The 25131-nt window shown below is 42.7% G+C and overlaps 1 protein-coding gene across 4 annotated transcripts in view; it reads left to right on the top strand.

Annotated features, from left to right (window-relative positions):
• The window catches only part of Baz1a (bromodomain adjacent to zinc finger domain 1A), an 89361-nt gene that overhangs the window by 7824 nt on the left and 56406 nt on the right, over positions 1–25131 (top strand). For all 4 annotated transcript variants that reach the window (XM_028869709.2, XM_028869712.2, XM_028869711.2 and 1 more), the window contains exons 2-3: positions 3710–3988; positions 20885–21028. In XM_028869709.2, the coding sequence (XP_028725542.1) occupies positions 3710–3988; positions 20885–21028 (423 nt within the window). The remainder of the gene's footprint in view (positions 1–3709; positions 3989–20884; positions 21029–25131) is intronic.

The raw sequence follows: 25131 nt of genomic DNA, 5'->3' as shown, positions 1-25131 counted from the left end.
CAAGGTTTCTCTGTGTAATTTTGGTGCCTGTCCTGGATCTCACTCTGTAGACCAGGCTAGCCTCGAACTCACAGAGGATCTGCCTGGCTCTGCCTCCTGGGTGCTGGGATCAAAGGCATGCGCCACCGCCTCCCTCCCTGTGATGTTCCTTAATTCTTAAATCCACTAGGCTTTCAGTTTGCCTAATCCCTAACAAATTAACAGCCTGTTGCACTTTGTTTCTTAGCTAATTCACTGGAATTGGTAGACTTTAGAATATGTCTTTCGAAACGATTTTTACCTTGTAGCTCAGAATTTTTCCTTATGAAACAATGATAAAGAGGAAAGGCCATCATATGTTTTTGTGTGAAGGACCTGATAATGAATATTTTAGACCTTGTTGGTCACAGTGTCTCCCACACTCTATACCAATGAAGTAAGAAAGCAAGAGAGTAGGTGGAAGTGAGGATGTGATTGTGTGCCAGTGAAATTAAACCCAGAGAAGGCTGCATTGGGCTGCCAGGCAGTAATACCCCTATCCTAAAGAGGATTATTGAAGAGTACAGTCCCAAACCAGATGTAATTTATGTTAGCTTTAGTTATTCATATTAAATAAGTGTTGGCATTTTCTTTTCGCTCACAGTAGTAAAATGGACTTGTGATGTAGATGTTGAAGAGACAGTGTAACCCACCTCCTTGAATTTGGCTTTAATAAACTTCATAGTTGAGCGTCAAGCCAGTTCAGCATGACAAAGTGGGCGAGGGTGAAGGTGTACCATAGATGGCTCTGTGCTGTTGGGGTGGTGGACTCCCCTCCTTTGTGACAGCTTAGTCACGTGGTGGAGTATACCCAGCCTCCTCCCTCCTGAGGGCTGGATCTTGGTGTACAAGGCTATAATGTAAGAACATGAAGGTTTGCAGGAGACCTCGGGAGGAGCAGGGCAGCTTGCATTCCTGGGTTCCCATCCTGTTTTGTCTCTTTATTGTTGTGTGTGCACACGAGCTTAGGTACCAGTGAGTTGACTCCCTCTGTACCATGTGGGTTCTAGGGATCAGGTTGTCAGGCTTGGTGACAACTTGCCGAGCTGTCCCACTGGCACTCTGTACCCTATTTTTCTACCTGGCAGCACGCTTAATGAATGGCTGCTTATAGAAAGAACTTGTATCAGTGCTCACTTTGGAGATTTTAGACAGTGTTAAGTCTAGTGTCTGTGGAAACCTGATTTATACTTACCTGTCACCCTGCAGTGATTTCACATGCCCTGTGGCCCCCAAATACCCTAGGCACTTGGCTGAAACAGCTAAAGCTATGATGCTCTCTGATACAGAAGCTGTTGCCTGGCCTTGTGGACCATTAAGCTGTTGAAATGGTTTGATGTGGATAGTAAGATTTTACAAAAGAAGATTTAATACAAAAATGTAAATGATTTTAATGTAATTTATATTGTTATTTGTATCCATTTTATTCTGTATGCTTGAAAGAATAACTATATCTTTGCCTGTTAGTTAATAAATTATTATGACACAAACTTTCTTATTAGAAAGAGGTCCTACCACCCCCACTATCCCTACGGGTATTCTTTAACTTTATGCTTTCTTTAAGAACTAACCCTTAATACCACTTAAAAAATGTCCTAATATTTCCTGACCTGTTTTGCCTTCCTTTAAAGTCTCTTGTTAGTGTATCTGTTTGTCTTTTTTAAAAAATAACCACTTATTATTGTGCCAAAACATACTTCAAAAAAGGCTCTTCATGTAGAATCAGGGTCATTGTGACTTGCCATATGTATCTTCTTTCTTTCTTTTTAAAAGATTTTTATTTTTGATTTTTTGAAATAGGTTTTCTCTGTATAGCCTGGGCTGTCCTGGAACTTGCTATGTAGATCAGGGTGGCCTCAAACTTAGATATCCACCGCCTCTGCCTGCTGAGTGCTGGGTGTAAAGGAATGCACCACCATGCCTGGCTTTAAGACTTTTATTTTTAGTTGTGTGTGTGTACACATGCGTGTGTGCATGCGTGCAGGTGAGTGCAGGTACCTGAGGAGGCCAGAGGCCTCTGATTGCTGGGAGCTGGAGTTACAGACAGTTGTGAGCTGCTGACACGGTCCTGTCATCATCATATTGTTATTGTTGTCTCATTTCATTGTACTGTGATGGGTTTCTCTTGATTTTCATAGATTTCCTTTTTCTTTTTTAAATTTTTTGTTGCTGTCTTGATCCATGTGCAAATGAAACAATCCTAATAGACATGCCCCAAATGATCTTTGAAGATCTGATTGTTTATAGGGATAATCTGTAGTAAGATAGATACACTAGCCAAGAAGTGTACACAGAATATTTTAAGTGCTTTGAGAATGATGGGAGAAGAAGAGTTCAGGAAGATGGAAGTTAAAAGAATGACTTGCTCATACTATTCACAAAATTATTGAAAAGTAGACCAGAGTATATGTTTTTACTCTACGTAGATAGGACAGAAGTTTACTGTAGCCTCCAGTTGGGTATCTGTTATTAACTTTTTGCACATTTCTAACGTTTTATACTTAGCAAAGCCTTCTTGTAAAATGATGCATGAGTACATGACTGAATAAAAATTCAAACAATGGAAATGTTTTAGAATCATCCACTCAAGTTTTCCTTTTCTTCCCAGTCTTGCTTTCTCCATAGGAACATCTGTTTATAGTATGTCTATAAAGACACATTTTTGTGGTTATGATGTATGTGTGTGGGCTTTTGTGTATGTAGTCAGTGAGTTTTTTCTACCCAATCTCTCTGAAGTTTTTCTATTTTATAGGTTTCTTGCACTGAAACCAGGTAGACTTTGGAAAATATATTAAGAAATTACTGTAGTTCCTGAAGGCACTGCACATAGAATGAATGGTGTTTTACCCCTGTCCCCGGCTGTTACCCTGGGCTGTTTGTGTTTTCTGGAGAGGACCTCAGGTAGTGTAGGCTAGCCTTGATCCTCCCAGTGTCACATTCCCAGGCCCACGCTGGCACTCCTGGCACACAGCTCTATTTTTTGAGAAGGTTTTAAACTGTGGCTTAGGCTGAACTGGGACTCACTGGAGGCCCTGAAATTGCTGGGAATCTCCTTAGCCTCCTCAGTGCTGGCATTACTCATGACCGGGCCACCAGGCCCAGATACTAGCCTGATTTTGTTTAACATTCCAACAATGTCTGCTTTGCAAGTTCCCCTCCTCGCCCTCTCGCCACCTCCCCTTCCTCTTTCTGTGTTGTCGCTTCTTTCCTTTTTCTGGTCTGTCTGTCTGCAAGGTCAAGTCGTTACATACTGTAAAAAAAATAAAGGAAGGCTGGAACTTGAAATAAGGTTGTTTGCCCTTGTTATATTAGGAATTCTTACACTGCTTACTGACTGACTTTCCATCAGTAATTCTCCTATTATTAGATGCCTAGATTTATTATTTATTATTTCTACTATTAAGGGCTATTAAAACGTCATGGTCAATTGATGTTAGTGTTGTAAGTTCTTTTCAACAGAAAAGCTTACAAATTCAAAGGAAAATGAAAAGCTTGATTTGCTTTCACTTTGGTTCCAAATTTCAGAGCTGGTACAGCTTTGTTCAACTTACCTGATAGCACATTTAAGTTGCACATTAAAGACCTTTCTCAAGTTGTGTATTAAGTTGATGAGGTGGCATGGGGGGAAAGGTCATAATGTAAAGTTTATGAAATGATAGGTAATGGGATTTTGCTTTTGTTTCTTCATCAGTGACTTTTTTGAACGAACCATTCTGTGCAACAGCCTTGTGTGGAGCTGTGCTGTGACGGGTAGACCTGGACTGACGTATCAGGAAGCACTTGAATCCGAAGAAAAAGCAAGACAGAATCTGCAGAGTTTCCCAGAACCACTAATTATTCCAGTTTTATACTTGACCAACCTTACCCATCGTTCACGCTTACATGAAATTTGTGATGATATCTATGCATATGTCAAGGACCGATATTTTGTTGATGAAACTGTGGAAGTCATTAGGAACAATGGTACAAGGTAAAGTACTTTTAATTTTTTCTTTTGATAAGCATAAATTGCTCAAAAGTCAAAATATTGCCAGGTGTAGTGCTCCATGCCTAGAATATTCTATCAGGATTTGGAAAGCTAAGGCAGGAATATTGTGAATTCTGGGTTAGCCTGGGCAATATAACGAGACTGTCTGAAAACAACCCAACCCCAAAGGTGAAATACGGAAAGCATGGTCTGAGATTTTTCCTTTTGTGTTTTTCTAGCTACCCTGTTATTCCATAGATGTCCTGTGGTAGCTGTAGCTACTTTTTATATATCTTTTCATGTATGTGCCACCAAAGATTTGTACATGCATGTGTCTATGTATCTGTGCAAACATACTTGACATAGTCTTTTTTTTTTTAGTATGCTAGGTAATATGCTGTATAACTCTTTTCACTTAAAATATCTTTGAGATCCTATTGCTGTATAAACCAACTTCTTTTTAATTTACTATAATGTAAACCCCATTACATGGACACTCCATATTTAAAAAGCCTAAAATAATATCTACCATATCCTCATAGTAAATAATAGTTTAAATATACTTGCTTTGATGGCTTTCAATATTTTTGTTTGTTTTGTTGTTTGAGACAGAGTTTCTCTGTTGCTTTGGAGCCTGTCCTGAATCTCGCTCTGTAGACCAGGCTGGCCTCGAACTCACAGAGATCCGCCTGCCTCTGCCTCCCCAGTGCTGGGATTAAAGGTGTGTGCCACTACTGCCAGTCGGCTTTCAGTATTTTATTTAACAAAACTAGTATGTTATACATACTCTGCCTATTTAAATATGCTTACTTGTGTGTTGATGGCTTTCAGTATTTAAGAAAAATAGAACTATTGTATTGTACTCCACCTCTTTGTATGTTTTCAATGCCTTTATTGAGAACCTAGCATGCACAAAGCCCTTGGTCTGATCCCCAGCACTCAATAAACTATGTGTGGTGATGCGAGCCTGTGATCTCAGCACTTCTGTGTCCTGTAAAGTAAAGGCAGGAGGATTAGAAGTTTGAGATTGGGACCGGAGAGATGGATGCCTCAGAGGTTCAGAGCACTGACTGCACTTCCAGAAGTCCTGAGTTCAATTCCCAGCAACCACATGATGGCTCACAACCGTCTATAATGAGATCTGTGCCCTCTTCTGGCCCGAAGTGCGAACATGCAGACAGAACACTGTACATAATTTGAAGGAGAAAAAAAAGTTGTTGAAGGCCAGCTATCTCAATATCTCAATAGAGTAGAGGCAGAGGCAGGTGCATCTCTGAGTTTGAGGCTAGCCAGGTCTACAAAGAATTCCAGGATATCCAGGGCTGTTACACATGGCTGTTATACCACCACCACCACCCCCAAAATGACCCACCAGAGTGATAGATAGCTCGTTGGTAATGTGCTTGCCTTAGGAGCATGAGGACCTGAGAATCCACGGTTGCACGGCTTTAAAATCCCAGCAAGAAAGGAGTGGGTACCAAGCAGATTCCTGACTTGTTGGCCAACTAGTGTAGCCTACTGGACAAGTACCAGGCCAGTGAGAGACCCTGTCTCACAGAAACCAGGTGTAACGTGGGTATGTCAGAGGTGCAGCAGCTGTCCTTGCCTCCTCTCTCTCTCTCTCTCTCTCTCTCTCTCTCTCTCTCTCTCTCTCTCTCACACACACACACACACACACACACACACACACACACACACACACACACACACGAGGTAGATAAGGAAGGGCTCGTGCCTGTCGCCGCAGTGCATGGAAAATTAAGGTGAGAATTGCTGTGAACTTGAGGCCAGCCTGGGCTACGTTGTGGGTTCCAGGTCAGCTTAAACTACAGACTAAAACTGCTTCAAAAAAATTAAAAAATATGGAGTTTATTTAATGGTTCATACTTAAGGTGATACCCCAAGAAAGTAGATTGTGTTTTGATCTGTATCACCATAAGAATAAAGGAACCTCACGGCTACTTATTTGTAGTAGGACAAATATGCCCTACAGTTTATAAATTATTGTACAACATGAACTTTTTAAAATATACCTTACATACAAATATGTAATAAATTTTATATATCTTTTGTTATTTTATGGGATATACATGTATACATATATACACACATGTATATATGTATACTCATATTTGCTTGCAACAGTAGTGAGTTGGGATCCTTTGTAGAAGGGGGAAATTTGGGAATAAACATTTCATTGAAACTCATTAGGAAGCATGCCTGTTCTTGTTGAACAGTCTTTGTGAAATACAAGAAATTGTTTTTTTAGGGGGTTGGAGAGATGGCTTAGTGTTAAGAGCTTATTATAGATGTAACCAACCGTCTTATTAAATAAGAAACACAGAAACAATGCAAAAGAGAAAGCCGAGAGGTCAGAGCTCAGAGCTAAAAATCTCACCCTTCCGCCTGCGGTGTCCCAGCTTCCCGAAAGAGAGCTCTATTTCCTGTCTGTTCGTCTATTTAAAGTATTTTGTTCTGCCTTCTCATTGGTTGTAAACCCAAACACGTGACTGCCTCGTCACTGTCTGAATGTACAGCCCCCTAGGTCTTAAAGGCATATGTCTCCAATGCTGACTATATTCCTGAACACACAGATATCTATGGGATTAAAGGCATGTACCACCACCGCCACACTCTTGCTATGGCTCTAATAGCTCTGACCCCCGGGCAACTTTATTTATTAACATACAATCAAAATCACATTTCAGTACAATTAGATTACCACCACAGCTTATACTGTTCTTCCAGAGAACCTAAATTCAGTTCCCAGCATCCATATCTGGAGGCTCACAATCTGCTGTAACAGCAGCTCCAGGGTGCCTAGCTTCCCTGGGCACCTGCACACTTGTGGCATACACTTACACAGAAACATAAATAAAAAGACATCTGTACAAAATGAAATTGTCTTTCTGAACAATAACAAATCTTAAGCATCCTTATATATTGGCCATACTATAGCCTAGTCTGGCCTTGAACTCAATACAGTCCTGCCTCAGTTTCTCACACTTACTGGCCCTTCCTTCCTGGAAATAGGTCTCACTGTGTACCTCTCTGGCTGTGATAGAACTCACTGTATAGAATAGTCTGGTCTCAAATTCAGAGAGATTGCCTGCCTCCCAAGTGCTGGGATTAAAGGTGGCAGTTTTATTTTTATTTTTATTTTATTTTACAATACTATTCAGTTCTACATAATAGCCACAGATTCCCTTGTTCTCTCCCTTCCTGCCCCCCTCCCCTTCCCCCCAGTCCATCCCCCATTCCCACCTCCTCCAGATCAAGGTCTCCCCCGAGGACTGGGATCGACCTTTTAGACTCAGTCCAGGCAGGTCCAGTCCCTTCCTCCCAGACTGAGCCAAGTGTCCCTGTATAAGTCCCAGGTTTCAAACAGCTAACTCATGCAACGAGCCCAGGAACTGGTACCACTGCCTAGATGCCTCCCAAACAGATCAAGCCAATCAACTGTCTCACCTATTCAGAGGGCCTGATCCAGTTGGGGGCCCCTCAGCCTTTGGTTCATAGTTCATGTGTTTCCATTTATTTGGTTATTTGTCCCTGTGCTTTATCCAACCTTGGTTTCAACAATTCTCACTCATATAAACCCTCCTCTTTCTCACTAATTAGACTCCCAGCGCTCCACCAGGGGCCTAGCCGTGGATGTCTGCATCCAGATTCCAGTTTTTTTTTTTTTTTAATCAAAGTATTTCTAAGCTTTTTTTTGAAGTCAGTTTACTATGCAGTGTTGGCTGGACTTGGAATTGAGTATGTAGCCCAGGCTGACCTTGAACTCACACAGATCCATGTGCTATTGCTTCCCATGGACCACCATGCCCAGCTTTTTAAAACATTAAGTTTTTTTATCCCATTTATTGACTTACTCCGTTTTGTGTGGGGGTGTATGCCATGGCACACATGTGTTGGTGAGAAGGGTCGGTCATTTTCTCCACCATGTGGGTCCTGGGTGTCAAACTGGTTGTCGGGCTTGGCAGACTAGCTCTTCACTCATTGAGCCAGCTCACTAGCCCCTATACTGGCCTTTTACGGTTTATTTATATTATATACATGAGTGCCTTGCCTGCACACATGTACCTGCACTGTATGCATGCCTAGTGATCACAGCCGTCAAAAGAGGCTCCGGTTCCCTTGCCATCACAGATGGTTGTTAGCGACCATGTGGTGCTAACACCCAGACCTGCGTCCTCTTAAGGGCTCTTTTTTTTGGGGGGGGGGGGGCGGTTTCGAGACAGGGTTTCTCTGTGTAGCTTTGCCCTTTCCTAGAGCTCACTTGGTAGCCTTGAACTCACAGAGATCCGCCTGGCTCTGCCTCCCGAGTGTTGGGATTAAAGGTGTGCGCCACCACCACCCAGCTCTCTTATGGGCTCTTAACCAACCACTTAGTTATCTCTCCAGCCTCCTTTTTTAGTTTATCTGAGGTGGTGTCTTGTATATTTCAGGCTGGCCTTGAACTTGTTATGTAGGCAAATATGACCTTCACTCCTGGTCTTGTCTCTGCTTCCCAGTGCTGGGTTTGGCCATTCTTGAGAGGACACCTAAAGTTTGCTCTGCTGAGGTCCAGACTGTTGCTGTCCACTGTACTTCACCACATCCTCAGGGTTTGCTTCTTAGCAGATTCTGGTTGCAATAAGAGAAAAGTGACTAATTCACAAATAGCAAAGGAGGCTAGTTGGCGAATTGATGGAAGTCTTCTTTTAAAGAGGCATGGGTGAGGGTTAAGCAGAGAAAGGGAGTCTTAAGAAGCCAGCGGTAGGTTGTTTATATATTGTGTGTGTATACACGTACGTACCAGGTCGAAAGGCGGTCTTTGGTGTTGGTTCTCTCCTTTCACTAGAATACATGCCTCGAGGATTCAACTCCGGTCCTCAGGCTTGGCAGCAGGTGCCGTTAGCCGCTGAACCGTCTCCCTGGCTCTCTGCTTTTCCTTTTCTAAAAATCAAGCATAGCTCTCTATGAGGTGCGAAGTAACTAGTCTACTTTATATGCGTGTCCTGCTTCCATGTAAGACGTCAGAAATAGCGGGCTCTTTCTCTGTGCCACATGTTGACTTGGGCTATTGATGTAGCGTGTGCAGTCCCCCGTTCACCACGCAAACGTGTATGCTGCCTCTCAAAGTGCCAGACGTGGTCCCTGCCTCGGGGCCTTTGTGCTCTTCCAACCTGAAAATTTCCCTGTGTGTCCAAATGGAGAACTCCATGCTTTCCCTCACAGTCACTCGCCTACTGGAGCCTTTTCTCTTCCCATCTGAGATCCAGCATTTCTCTGTCCCAACACTTTAAGCTGTTTTTAATTTATAGATGATGATGATGTGAGAAAATAAAAATGGTGACTTTCTACCTGTATAGTGGACGGTAGGATTTAGAAGCCTTGGGAAGTGGTATATACCATCAGAGCCTGTCATCTGTGCTGTACGGCAGGCCCAGCTCCTGCTGCCCTGTTTAAACCATGGACATGTTGCTTCTGTTGTTCATGATATGAGGGAGATTAAGATGCTCTGTGGGAATCCAGGAGAGAGAGAGAGAGAGAGAGAGAGAGAGAGAGAGAGAGAAAGAGAGAGAGAAATTAGAGGCTTGCCAGTTTTAGCTTATGAAGGGAGGAGTAAGTTCAGTGGCAGAGAGGCAGATCTGCCTCTCCACACTCCACTGAACGCTGACAGCTTTGGTCTTTCGAATGCTTGCCAAGCTTGGTAGCTCAGCATTTAACCATTGTTTAGATGCTCTGTCCTCCTCTCTTTCTCCTCCTCCTCCTCCTCCTCCTCCTCCTCCTTGTTAATACTAGTACAGATGTGCTTGTTCCAGGTTTTTGTTCATTATTAAATGATCAGTAAACATCGAATGAACTTTTAGAACAGTGGACAGAGGGGTGGAGAGAGTTCAGCTGTTAAGAGCATTGGCTGTCCCTTTAGAACCCCCCCTCCGGTTCAGTCCCCAGCACCCACATATCAGCTCACAACCACCTGTAACTCCAGTTCCACACCCTGTACATTAACATAGATATGGGCAAAACACCCAGACATAAAAACTTAAAATAGTATAAAATATAAAATAGTATAAAGAGTAATAATTTAATTAAGGAATAGATGCTGAGGATATAGCTCCATGATAGTCTGCTTGCTCAGCATGTACAAGGTCCTATGTGTGAAAATGTAAACATCCATGTGTTTGTTTGTTTTTTGTTTGTTTTTCAAGACAGGACTTCTCTGTGTAGCTTTAGAGCCTGTCCTGGATCTTGCTCTGTAGACCAGGTTGGCCTCGAACTCACTGAGATCTGCCTGGCTCTGCCTCCCAAGTGCTGGGATTAAAGGTGTGCGCCACCAGGCCCGGAGGATTTAACTTTAAAAAAAAAATATTTAGTAAAAAAAAAAAAAGTAGAAGTTGTTTACTTCAATATTGTTTTTCTAACTACCTTGGAAATTAAATATTGTAGAAGCCCTTTAAGCTGATGAGTATATCAATTTTAGCATCAAATGGTGACCTACAGGCTGGAAATGGTGGTCTTGACTATAATCTCAGACCTTGAGAGCCAGAGGTGGGAGGGTCACTGCAAAGTAAGACCAGCATGGTCTACGTTGTGAGTTCAGGCCTGCTTGGGCTATATATACACAATATGGCTTTGTGTCAGAGAAGGAGGCCAAGGGTCAACCTTGGGAGTCCTTCCTGAGGTGCCATCCATCATGTTGTTTGAGATGGTCTCTAACTGGTCTGGAGCTCACCTTGTATGTAGGCCAGGCTGGCTGGACAGTGGACCCTGTGGGTTCCCGTTTCTGCCTCACCAAGCTGGGCTTATGAGCACATACCTCCTTGCCCAGTTTTTCCCCTTCTGGGTGCAGTGAACTTTATTGATATATTTGAGAAACCAGGGCTCCTTGATCCCCTCCTTTTCTTGTGTGGGCCTAGTGTGGAAGCTGTAGGGGGAGATACTCAGTGTTGGGGGCTGAGTTTGAACAGGGAGGCAGTCGAGGGTGGTCCAGTGCTTCTTACCTTGGTTGGAGGCCATGTGGACCATGAGGTCTACCACCCTGTTGCTATGGCCAGATTTGTTGTCATACCAGGAGTGAGTTTGATAAAGTGGTCATTGGGGGCAATGCCAGCACCAGCATCAAAGATGGAAGCATGGGCGTTACGGTTAAAGTCACAGGAGACAGTCTGGTTCTCAGAATAGTCCAGGATGCCCTTTAGTGGGCCCTCTGATGCCTGCTTCACCACTGTCTTGATGCCACTGTGCCTGGCAGCCTTCCCCATGGCTGCAGGTCAGATCCCTGACGATATATTGGGGATAGGGACACACGGCCATAGCAGTGAGCGTCTCATTCAGTTCTGAGATGACCTTCCCCCACAGCCTTGGCGGTTCCTGTAGATGCATCGCTGATGTTCAGGGCTGCCTGTGACCATCATGCCGCAGTTTTTCATAGGGGCCACCCACAGTCTTCAGGGCAGTGTTGATGCCGTGGATGACCTTGGTCAGGGTCACTGAGCAGCTGGTAGTGCAGGGGGCATTGCTGACAACTTTGAGTGCGTTGTCTGTCACACACACGGAGGGACAGCAGAAAGAAGGTAGAGAGGGGATGGATGACACTTTGGGCCCTGATCTCCATGGTGGTGAAGACTCCAGTAGACTTCAGCATATTTGGTACCAGCATCACCCCATTTGATGGTGGTAGAGTCTTCTCTCTGGAAGATGGAGATGCTTTCCCATTGATAAGTTTCCCTTTCTCGGCTTTGACTGTGCCGTGGAATTGATGTGGGTGAAATCCTACTGGAACATGCAATGTAGACCATGTAGTGAGGTCAGTGAAGGGGGTCATTGATGATGGCAGCAGCAGTATCCACTTGGCCAGAATTGAAGAGCAGGCACACAGTACTGCCAACTAGTTCACCTTGACTTTCTTTCATCTTTGTGTGTCAGGGACAAGGCTGGCTCCGGAACTGGAAGGGACAGAGAACCAAGTCTCTGTCTCTCTTTCTCTAATACTGGTTCTGGGGATCAAGCTAGGATTCTTGAGTTTGTTCAGTAAGTACTTTGCCAGCCTGAGCTGCTGCTTATATTTCTATCTTCAGTGCAGCTTATGAGTTGTCGTTAAAATGTATTCACATTGAGAACAAATGGGCAAATAGAGTTATTTTGATTTAAACACTTACATGTTTAATGCCTGTGACTGTAACTAGAAAGAAAGGAGTGTTTGTCTCAAGTAACCCAGGCTGGCTTCACATTTGTTACATAGCTAAGGATGTTCTTGAACTTTTTATCGTCCTGCCTAGGATTACAGATGTGTTACTATTCTTGGTGTTTGGCTAGAAATTCAAAGGTGAAAATTTTATTCACCATGTGGGTGCTCGTAACTGAACCCAGAAGCAACAGTACTCTTACCCTTAATCTCTGCAGCACTCACCCCCCAGACAGGGTCTCTCTGCGTAGCTTTGCACCTTTCCTGGAACTCACGCTGTAGCCAGGCTGGCCTTGAACTCATAGAGATCCGCCTGGCTCTGCTCCCCTGCTCCCCGAGTGCTGGGATTAAAGGCGTGTGCCACCACGGCCTTTTTAAAAAAACTTCTTTTTTAAGGCTTTCATTTAGTTAACATATACTACTGGTCTTTTGAGGTCTGTGTGTTTTTTGTAAGGTGTGTATGTGTGTGGGTGTGTGTTTTAGACAAAGTTCTTCTATGTAGGTCTTGATGTCCTGGAACTCCCTATGTAGAGTTGGGCTGGCCCCCAACTCAAAAGCTTCCTCTGCTCTGCCTCTGAGTGCTGGGATTAAAGGCATGCCTAGCTTGAGAAGGAAGTCTTACTTGTGGGATTACCCAGATCATACTGGTTTGCAGGCAGGTCTGTTGTGGATTGTCTTGATTGTTAGTTGATATAGGAAGACCCAGGCCACTGTGGGCTGCACCATTCTGTAGGCTGGATTCCTGAACAAAAAGAGCAAGGAAGGATGGTTTTCTTTTCTTTAGCTGGTGACTGTGGGTCTAATGTGACTAGCTGCCTGAGTTCCTGTTGGCTTCTCTGAAACAGTGAACATAACTTTAGAATTGTAGTTAAATAAGCCCCTTTCTCTCCCATCAGTTGTTTCTTGATCAGAGTATAATAAATGAAACTATAATAAAACCAAATTTACTAGCTCCTGGTCAAGTATCATTCCACAGGGCCCAAGGTGGCTTTGCCATGTCCGGCGTGGGATATCAGGGAAAAAAAAAATCTACGTACACTATGTTCTTATGTCTGTTAACTTTATTCCTCTAAGACAAAATTACATCAATTCAGCTATAGTTCCACCAGGCATTCAAAACAGGAATAACTTTAGACATACCAAGCTCTAGATCCCTCTACTTTACTTCTCTGGGATGAAATCCTTTCTCCATAACCGCAGTTCCGTCCAGTTCCCCAGCTCATAGTCCAGCTAATGACTTGATTCCTATGCTTTCAGCCTCATCTTCGTCCTCTGTATCCTCTTTCTCCATCTCTGCTACTCTCTACTCCTGGCACTCAGAAAGCTCTACTCGAGATCTGCTTACCCTCTATGGAACCTCTGTCATCCTCTCTTCTCTCTCACCACGCTGTCACTGTCTGCAGAAAATGCCTGCCCTTCCTTTCCTTGAGCAGTAGGTTCCCTGCCTCCACAGGAATGTTGTTTTATCTCTCACCTTGATATGTAAAAGCCTCTTTTGTTTTCAGTCAAAATACTATGGAGAATCATTAGGCCTCCTTAAGGCAAGGGGATGGTCTGAGCTTCATTAGCACAGGAAACAAAGCTTATCTCCTAAACTCAGCAGGGCAGTTAGTAACTTAGTAGGTTCAGCAGGTCTGGGAAGCTGAACTGTTTACCATTTGGTCTGGGCATACAAGGATTTCATAGAGGAAGACAGCTGGAATATTAAAGGCTGGATAACACCAAATATTCATAATGGCCAGTCAAAGTTTAGCTTTACTACACAGCTGAATCTCTATGATATATTTTTGTGGCCCACAAGAGCCAAGAAATGTCCTAAACAACATCCTAAGACTTTCCATTCCTTGTATCTAAGATGATAGATTTTGTTGGTCTGCTTGATTTGTTTGCTGGGTTAGACTTGAACTCACGGTCTTACTACTCCTTCAGCTGAGATTAGAGGCATGTAACAGTGCCTGATAAAATATATTTTTAATTAAAACAGTTACTCAGGACAGTTTTTATTTTTTACATCTATGTACTTGGTGGGGGAGGGGCTGCCACATGGAAATCAAAGGAGTTGGTTCTGGGCATCCACCTCATGTCGTCAGACTTGGTGGCAGGTGCCTTTACTGCCTGAGCCATCCTACTATATATATTAGCTTTTTTTTTTTTTTTTTTGAGATGGATTCTTGTTGTAGTACTGAGGCTGCCCTCAGCTCACTCACTGTGATGCAGGCTGGCCTTGACTTTGGGGTTATCCTGAAAGTAACACAATATCCATTATTTTTATTCCTTTCTCCTATATGGAGTAAATACTTCTAATCAGAGTTAATATTTCTTAGGTTTATCATTAGCATCTCTAAAGTTGCTGTTTTGAGAGAATTACTGCTTCATATACAGTTGTAAAACAATAAAGTTTTTCCCACTGATAATATCTCAGCAACACAATCAGGGTATTGACATTGATATAGTTTGGCTGCAGAACATTTCTGTCGTGGCAAGCACCCCCACACTATTCTTGTACAATTACATCAGACTCTCTTGTCCCTAGAGTGAGCGAGCGGTATCTCTCCCTGAGGTGCTGGGGATTGCCACTTTTTAGGTCATGATTGTTAAGCTAGTTTTCCATTTTCTGAAACATACATATGACTTGAAGTCTATACTGCCAATGATAATTATTTCATGATTCTCTTTTTTGTTTGTTTGTTTTCAAGATAAGGTTTCAATATATATAGCCCTGGCTGTCCTGGAACTTGCTCTATAGACCAGGCTGACCTCAAACTCACAGAGATCCAAGTGCTGGGATTAAAGGCGTGCGCCACCACCTCCTGCCCCTCTTAACTTTTTTTGTACCTCAATAGTCTTTGGACTCTCTGGAACCAAGAAATAGTAGCAAGCGGATTTGAAGGACAGAAGCTAACATCTGTGGAATCTATTAGATACTGACGTGGCATTTTGAGTAATGGGTGTTGAGGCCTAGCCATGATTAGCTTGGGAAAGAGTGGGACCAGTGGCTTGGGTGTGACACATAGCTAATAGCAGTATTGACAATAGCTAATGCAACTGGTATATTAATGTATTGCATTCTAGACAGTGTCGATTCTGTACAGGTTTCCTTCCCCCATTTCCTCTGTTAGGGAATTACTATTCTTTCTGTTGGTTTTAAGTAGATCAGCCCCTCAAATTCTTGCAGCTCCACAGGTCCTGTTGTGGACTGTAAGATTGTTTTTAGACCCTGCACCGAGTGGACCTTGGTGCTAAGTGGACTTGGCTTCTCCTCTCCTCTCCGTGACCATCAGTGTCAGTAATACCTGGGCTCTGCCGGGGAAGACTGGTACTGTCACAGTCCCCGGAAAGCTTCCTGCATTGCTTTAAAACTGGGTAATGTGATCCTGGAGGTGAGTTCTAAGTCTTCCAAAGTGAGTGCAATAGCCAGATCCTGTCAAGAAGAGAAAGAAAAGAAAAGGAAGAAAAAGCAAACCTCTTTGGTTACTTTGATGTCTCCAAATTCCAGAGTCTCATCACTACCTAGAAAGTTTTGATAGGACTCCTGCAGGTTTTCCTCTTTAGAAACTTAAATTTATTTGTCAGCCAGTGTGAAAATAGACCTGCAGATATTTAGATAGCATTTCGACTTGCTAACATATAGGTGTGTCCATTGAATTTCTCCCCAGACTTTTCTGTTAGGACAGTAACACAAGTTTCTTTTTTAATTGTTTGCGTAAAACAAATTTTCCATTTTAATCATTTTTGATTGTGAAATTCAGTGGCATTCACAGTGTTATATAATTATCACCATTTCCAGAACATTTTCCTCATTCCAAACAGAAACTCTGTACTCATTAGGCAATATAACTTCTTATTCTACCCTCCCCCAGCCCCTGGTAACCTTTATTCGACTTTCTTTCGTTATAAACTTGCTTACTTAGTCTGTGTGCTTCATATAGGCAGGTTCAAGTCTTTGTCCTTCTGTGTCTTATCATCACACTGAATGTTTTCAGGACCCATTCATATTGTAGAGGTTCATAGAATTCCATTCTTTTTATGTTGCAATGTTCTGTTGTTTATATAACCACGTTTTGTTTATCCATTATTGTGAGTGGACATGTTGGTTGATTCCATGTTTTGTCTATTGGAAACATTGGTGTTCAAGTATCTAAATACTTGTTTTTATTTTTACTTGTTGGTTTTTTGAGACAGGGTTTCTCTGTGTAAAAGCTCTGACTGTCCTGGAACTTGCTGTGTAGACCAGGCTGGCCTCAAATTCACTGAGATCCGCCTGCCTCCGCCTCTCAAGTACTGAATGGGATTAAAGGCATGCGCCACCACTGCCTGGCTTGTTTTTAATTTTTTTGTTAAAATTTTTAGAAGTACAGTTGATGGGTTTAATGATAATCTTGTGTTTGTCTTGGTGGGGAAATGGAAATACTGTCTTTCATAGCAGCTGGATCGGTCTTATTTCTCTACAGCCTTACCAATACTTGTTACCCTTTATGATAAATTTTGCTTTTAAGATAAATAAGTACCACCTTACTGGATATGTCTGTTACTTCCTGCAGTTTTGATCCTGTGTTTTACAGATGATACATGCATCTTTTTATGTATGCTCTTCACCATTTATATCTCCTTTGGATCCAAGTCTCTACTCAGACCTACTAGTTTTTTTTAAATATTATTTTTTTTCAATTGTAAGAATTCTTCATGTAGTGACTATATCTCAGGTTTATAGAATGAGTTAGGAAGTATTCTCTTCATTTTTAAAAAGGATTTATTAATTATTTTTATGTGTGATTGCCAGCATGCCTGCATAGGCACTACATTAGCATGCATTAGGTCCCCTGGAACTGGTGTCTAAGCTGCAGTGTGGGTGCTGGGAGCCGAACCCCAGTCCTGTAGGAGCAGCAACTGCTCTTAGTCATTGTCGTGACTCAGTGATGAAGATTTGGGATCTTTTTAAAGAACTGTGTGTGTGTATCGGTGTGTGGGTATGTGCAGATGCCTGAGGAGGCCAGAGGCGTTGGTTCTCTTTGGAGCTAGAGTTACTGGCACTGTAACTGTCTGTCTGCAAGAGCAGTAATGCTCTTAATTGTTGAGCCATCTCTCCAGCCCTTTAAAAAGATTATTTATTTATTTATTTATTTATTTATTTTTATTACTTTAAGTCATGCGTGTGCATGTGGGTTTGTGTACATGGATGTGGGTGTCTGCAGAGGCCAGAGGTATTGGATTCCACAGGCCCCTGTGAGCCATCTGATGTCAGTGCTGGGAAATGCAGTGTTCAATTTAACAGATGAGTCATTTCTCCCAATGCCTTTATTATATCTATCTATCTATCTATCTATCTATCTATCTATCTATCTATCTATCATTAGTGGGAGAGAGAGTGTGTGTGTGTTTGTGTATTACACCCATGGAGGTCCAAGGACAACGAAGTGGAGTCTTCTCCGACTACCTTTACATAGGTTAGGTTCCAGAGATCAGACCTGGGTCACCAAGAGTGCATGGCGAGCACCTGTATCCCTCTGCCATCTTGCCAGTCCCGTGTATTTATTTTAAAATTACATGTTGGGCGTGGGGCCTGAGCCCGTGGTGGGGAGGAGGTGAACAGCACTTGAGGTCAGAGGGGAACGGGAAGGGGGTTGAACGTCATGCTGTGGTCATCCTGCAGGTGCCTTTACCCCCTGAGCCATCTCACTGCTCTGTATTTAGTTCTGGAAGGGTCTCCTGTGTTTCCTAGACTGCTCAGGACCTTCTGAGCTGGCTACAGACATCATGCCACCAGGCCTGGTAGGCTTCCCCCATGGTATCTAATGTTTTTGGTTGTAAGTGAAAAAACAAAGAACAAAAACAAAAACCTCATTTTAAAAAGCCTAGGCCAGGGCTGGAGTGGTGGCTCCAGAAGACCTTTTCAGTTCCCAGCACCCACTGGGTGGCTCACAGCTGTCTGTAGGGGAGGGGAGATTGACGCCCTCTCCTGGCCTCCCCAGGTACTGCATGCAGATGGTGCACAGTTATATATGGAGGCAAGAACACCATACCTATAAAGTGAAAAGCTTAAGAGATCTTTCTCAGTTAACAAAAGCATGGGCAAAATGGGGAATTGCCAGTTTTTTGGATTGAAGGAAAGATTAAACAGCTAAGCTTAAGATGGGCAAGGAACAGTTAAGTCTGAAGAAGAACATAAATAAAAGGATTGATTGCTTCCAACCTTTGGTCACTCCTCCTTCCCTGCTATAGATGCTTCCGTCTCCCACTGCACACCGACTTCCTCCCTTTGGCAGGGACATGGCTGTCAACAGTACGAGACTTTCATGTCATTCTGTGATGAGCAAGGGAATGATTTCTGTGTTCTAGATTCCAAGATTAAAAATTTCTCAGAAGACCTGTCACCTCACAAAAAGGGGGCTTGCCCTGGCTCACCTGACTCTGGCTAGTGTTCTGAGAGAAATTGGCAAGTAGTCATGGCCAGGAGGCTACAGTATGGGGAAGTGACGTTCCTGGGAGTGGAGAGTCAAATGACAGTGTATGCTGACACACACCCACACGCACGTGCACACCATGCACACTGTGACTCAGTAAATGCCATACTCAAATGAGTAGCACAGTATCTCACATGGACCCAACATTTTCTCAGAGAACAAGGCAGTGTCCCTCAGAATCCTCTGTACGATGCATGCTGTTCTCAATCCAGAAGCCTCAACGTGCTTCCTCTCCATAACTGTTTCATTGCTAGGAATCCCTATGTTGGGGCGTTCTTAACAAGACCTTCCTGGATTGCCTGAGTCGTAGAAGGACAGCAGATGTAATCCCACCCCTGCTTGCTCCTGCTTCTTAAATTACTGTGTTCTGCAGGTCTGGTTTACCTGTTATTTTTTTCATTTATTTCTTTTACGTGTATGGGTGTTTTGTCTGCATTTCTGTCTGTGCACCATGTTATAGACGGTTGTGAGACGACCTGTGAGTGCTGGGAACTGAACCCACATCCTTGGGAAGAACAGTGAGTGCTCTAAACCACTACGCTTCTCCCCACTCCTTTCTTCTGTCTCTCCAGTGTGATTGTCCCGCCTAACCTTATTCTGCCTCACCATTGGCCAAACATTATTTATCAACCAATCAGAGCAACACATTCACAGCATACAGAAAGAGATCCCACAGCACTTACAGTAAATAGTCTTTTTGTTTTGTTTGTTTGTTTTTTTGATTAAGAGATAGCCAGAATTCAGGAATAGAAAAAATTTCCAGAGATCAGAAAACATTATTAGACTTATAGTAAGAATAAAATAAAAAAAAATACAATCAAAGAGACTCAGAATTTAAAATATTGGATCTTTGAAGAACTTAAGGCTCAAACTGTATGACATTATACCGATATTTGATTTTTCTGATCAGTTATTTTAGTTATGAGTATAATTACTGGCTGGGTTTGGTGGCACATTGCATGTGTTTTAGCACTCCAGAAGCTGAGACAGGAGAATCAAAAATTTGGGGCTAGCCTCATCTACATATCCAAATTGTCTCTAAAAATAAACCTACAAATACAATCCCTAAGAAAGACAATCTAGACTCACTAAGTTTAAAAAGATAGGCAACTGTATTAGTCACAGATCTCTAGATATAATAAATAGAATATATATTTGGGGGATGATGTGTGGAGAGGGTGGAAGAGATTTAGGAGAACTGGTTCTCTAGGTTCCGCAAGCAAAGTTCTCACAGTTGGCTGGCAAATGGATTACCAGAGATTGGCATCATAGGGTTGCCTGAGAACAGGGGACAGGTGCTGTAGGTAGAGAGGCTGGAAGATCTTGGAGTTCTCTTGCAAGGGAGAGTAGGTATCCCAGGAAGAAAGTGGATTTACCTTTCCTGCCTTTCTGTTGGGTATGATATGTGGAGAAACCACCGGGCTCTGCCTGCAACTTGGAGGACAAATCTCCCCACCAGTCCCACCGATTCACGCCTCAGCTCCTCTGGAAACACTCCCCAAAACACACCCAGAAATCATGCTTTTTTGTTGTTTTTATTTGTGGTTCTGGGGGGTTGAGTCCATGGGTTCATATATGCTGACAAGCACCATACCAGCTAGCCACATTACTAGCCCAGGAATCTAATCAATTGAATTTTAAAATTAATTAATGGCAAGTTCTCTTGTTAATTAAATTATTTAGTCAGCCATAGCCTTCAAAAAACAGGCCCTATTGTAGTTTATGAATGAAATTTGGGTTATATTACTAGTAAGATGTGTCTCTTGGGGGCTGGAGAGATGGCTCAGTGGTTGAGAGCACTGGCTGTTTTTCCAGAGGACCCAGATTCAATTCCCAGCACCCACATGACAGCTCACAACGGTCTGTAACTCCAGTTCCAGGGGATCTATCTGATAACCTCACACAGACAGATGTGCACATAAAATAAATTAAAATAAAAAACAAAAAACAGTGGTGCATGCGTTTATCCCAGCACTCGGGAGGCAGAGCCAGGCAGATCTCTGAGTTTGAGGCCAGCCTGGGCTACAGAGTGAGATCCAGGACAGGCACCAAAACTACACAGAAAAACCCTCTCTCAAAAAACAAAACGAAACGAAAACCTATGAAGAAAAAGATGTTTCTTTTAAACCTTATTACAGCATAGGCACATTACCCATCTGACATGAAATTAAATAAATAATGAGTTATTGAGAATAACAGACTTCTGAAATATTGAGTTATAAAATGTCAAATGACTTGCATCTTGTGATTGTTTTGTTTCAGGCTGCAATGTAGAATCTTGGAAGTCCTCCCTCCGTTACATCAAAATGGTTTTGCTAACGGACACATGGGCAGTGTTGATGGAGAGACTATTGTCATCAGTGACAGTGATGATTCAGAAACACAAAGCAGCTCTTTTCAACATGGGTGAGTAGTTTGTGACTTAGAGGTCAGGTTGGCAGCGATAGTCTATTGCAATGTTTTTCTTCTTTTATAGTCATACTGTGGTATACCATCCATTAATAACCCATTTCAACAACAGATGTTAGAATTTTCAAAATAAACCTGGTTAACTCTCTAATTACCTGCTTAAGCACAGTCCTCTTTGCTGGGTGTGACAGTGCACGCCTTTAATCCCAGCACTGGGAGGCAGAGGTAGGCCTTGAGTTTGAGGCCAGCCTGGACTACATGGTGAGTAGTCAGCCAAGATGGTGAGACCCCATCTTGAGAAACAAAAACAAAGCAGTTTGTTTCTTGTGCTGGGGATCGAACCTAGAGCCTCACAGGTGTAGGCAAGCACTTTATTGCCACCGTTCATGGCATATTACAGCAGATGGCAATTAACAATTCAGATATCAACCCACTAGGTGAATAACTCTGGAGGAACCTTGTCAAGCAAGGCTTACGGGGCCACAAACTCCGAAAACTGGTTGCTTCTGTCTGTAGTTTCACATGTGCAAAAACAGCTGCGGAATCTCCCCTTTTCCGTGTATTTTCATGTAATGTGTACATTTAATCTCATAATTACACCTCAATCTATGGGCATTTATTCGGTGGACTGTCTAAAGATGCTTTCTTCTTAAGCTGTATAATTTTGATGAATAGAAATAATACACTGGATATATTTCATAGCTCAGGTGGACATAGGAAAATAACAGTATTCTGAACTACAAAGACAGCTTTTTACACAATTAGCTGACTTAAGACCTCAGAGCAAATTCCGAGTAGACTAATTGCCCCTGAAAATGAATCGCACAGGGACAGATTCCCAGGTGTCTGGTTGTTGAACCAAGGTCAGGCATGAAGCAAATGTGGTATTAATTCCCCTGCTTGCTAAACTCTGGCTGATATCATTAAAGACCCAACTCCCTGCACAAATTCTCACTCTGTATGAACTCCTAATCTCAGCTTCATGATACAAGAAGGTTCAGTCAACTATATATTTAGGTCCTGGGACACTTTTAAGGTCACTGTCCCTGGAGAAAGTGTGGGGCACTTGTGAGTGCTGTGTGACCCACAAATGTAAGCTTTCTGTGGGGAATATATATAGCTGCATAAAGACAGGGAGGAAGATTTTGAGAGATTTCTCAAGATGAAGTAAAAAACTAAGTTACCATCAGAACGAGTGTGTCCCTTTCCTAATACCCCTCAGATAGAAAAGTTTAGATCTCGCTGACATGTGGATTTTTTTTTTTTTTTTTGCATACCCTGGGTGTGGTCTTGGAGCTGGATCTCTGAAGACTGCGGATACTTTACCTACACTATGGGTCTTCAGCAGCGGTGTTAATTAGGGTTCATTCTTCTGTGTTGCGTCTCACTGCTGTGTTCCTGCAACTCCTTATTGTTCCATACTTTCCAGAGTGCGGCCTTTCCAGACTGACTTCTTTCACACTGGAGCATATGCATTTAAGTTCTCACTAAATCTCTTTGATAAGAGTTTGATAGCTTGTTTCCTTTTTGCGTGGACTAACACTGCATTATCTTAAATTACTACATCTATTTTGTGTGTGTGTGTGTGTCTCAGATGCATGTGTGCCACAGCTTGCCCGTGATGGTCACAGGATACATGGGAGCCAGGTTTTTCTTCCACCATGTGGTTCTGGGCACGGAACTCGGGTTACTGGGTCCTTGGGCGTCAGGTGCCTTTACTGGAGTCAAGCACCGGCCTAAAATGTTCCAGTCTCTATACGCTACTTGTCACTTAACTACTGAAGGGCATTTTTGCTGCCTCTGTGTGTTGGCAATTTCGAATAAAGAATAATGTGAACATATATGGCAGGCTTTTTGCACATTTGGGTAAATATTAAGATGTATGAATGCTAGATCACTTAAGAATGTATTTAGGTTTTTGTTACTAATTTTTTAAAATTGTATTTTGTTAGGTACATATGGTACACATGTATGTGTGTGCAAATGTATGTTCACATAATGTTTATAGAGGCCAGAGGACAGCCTTAGGTCACATTCCTCCTCCTCCTCCTCCTCACAGGCCACCGGCCTTATTTTTGGAGACAGGTTCTCTCATCGGGACCTGGAGCTCACTCGGCTGGCCAGTCAGAGAGCCCTGCAGATTCGCCTTTCCAGCACTGATTACAAGTGCAGGCCACTGTATCCAGCTTTGTTACATGGAGGTCAGGGATCAATGCAGGTTGGTGCTTGTAAGCACTGTGCCCGCTGGGCAGGCTCCCGTCCTCTCTTTAGTTCAGCCATACTGCAGGGCAGCTACACCTTTTCATTTCCACCGCAGTGAAGGGGCCTGCTCCTCCTTGCTTGTCAGACCCCTCACTGAGCTCTGAGGTGGTGCCTGATGCTGCTTCTGTTTCCTCTCCTAGCCACAGTTGGTGTAGAACATCTTTTCACATCTTCCATCTATGTTTTCTTTGAGAGAGAGAGGTGTCTGGTCGAATCTTTTTTGCCCATATTTTAATTGAGTTGTCCATTTTCTTACTGTTGAATTTTGAAGTCTGTGTGGATTTCCGCTAACATACATGTCTTTTACAAATTTTTTCTTGTGATACAATATCTTTGCATATTGAGAAACATCGTCTCCGACGTAGCTCTGGCTGTTTGTCACTGCTCTGTGTTCTCACTTAGCAGTTGGCAGGTCTGATGTTGACACATCTTTGTCAGCCCTTAATATTTTCTCTTCTGGTTTTGATTTGAATTTCTAATGATTGAGAATGTGAATGTCCTCTCATGTGTTTACTGGTCACTTGGGCATCGTCTGTCTTTGGAGAAATGTCCATTTATAAATATAAAGGCCTTTGCCCTTTTTTCCACCTTTGCCGACTCTAAGGATTGGACCTAGGGCCTTACACATGCTGAGCATATCTGTGTCCCTGAGCTATACCTCCAGCCCTCTATTTTTAAACTGAATTGTTTTTCTTTTTATAGTTAAGTCTTAGGATTTTTAAAAGAGATTCTGATCATTGGGGTTTCAAAGTAGAATGTTAAATGTTTTGGGGGAGCATATTGATTGCCTTTTGCAAAACCCAGTACCACATCATTTTAAATTTGCATTCTAGGGCTGGAGAGATGGCTCAGCGCCTAAGAGCACTGTCTGCTCTTCCAGAGGTTCTGGGTTCAATTCCCAGCACCCTCATGGCAGCTCACACCTGTCTGTAGTGAGATTTGATATCCTCTTCTGGTGTGCAGATGTACGTGCAGACAAAGAAAACACCCATATTCATAAAATAAACAGATAAATCTTTATGAAATTGCATTCCTTCAGAACATATTGGGCATTGACAGGACTGATTCTCCAAATAGTATCTCCTTGTAGATCAGTTTTTTTTGGTTAACAGTGGTCAAAATTTTAAAGAATAGATCACTTAGTACTTCTAAGGATCTCTTTCTCTCTCTTTTACACACACACACACACACACACACACACACACACACACACACACACACACCCCTATGGAACTGACAGGTGTGACTGCCATGTGGATGCTGGTATTTGAACCCGGGTCCCCTGGAAACACAGCAAGTGTTCTTAACTCCTGACCTACCTTCCCAGCCCTGCACACACGCTTCTTAAACTACCTTTCTCAGAGATCATGTTAGTCCTTCCTGTCACAAGCACAGTTTGTGTATACTTCAGTTTTGACAGCTTCATATCCTTTTATTTCTGTTTGTTTGATTTTTAAGACAGGATCTCACTATGTAGCCCTGGCTGGCCAGGAACTCAGAGATCATCCTGTGTCTGATTCCCAAGTGCTGGAATTAAAAGAGTGTGCCTCTATATGCATGGTTTATTCCATGGTTCTTGAAGAACCTAATGCTCTTACAGAATGGCCAATATTTTTTGCCAGAATTGGACCTTTACACAGGACAAGTCATATTCTTGCTCAGCCTTTGACCTTTGACAGCATTTTTTTAAGACAGAATCTCATGAAATCCAGGGTGGTCTGAAATTCTTTATGTAGTCAAGGATGACCTTGAATTCTGGATCCTCCTGCCTCTATATCCCAAGTGCTGTAATTACAAGTATGCCCTCATGCCTCGCTCACAGCCTTTAATAGTCTTAC

The sequence above is a fragment of the Peromyscus leucopus genome, chromosome 14 (genome assembly GCF_004664715.2).
Source record: "Peromyscus leucopus breed LL Stock chromosome 14, UCI_PerLeu_2.1, whole genome shotgun sequence".
Lineage (NCBI taxonomy): Eukaryota > Metazoa > Chordata > Mammalia > Rodentia > Cricetidae > Peromyscus > Peromyscus leucopus.
The sequence above is the reverse complement of the archived record's forward strand: the minus strand, read 5'-3'. Positions and strand labels throughout refer to the sequence as shown.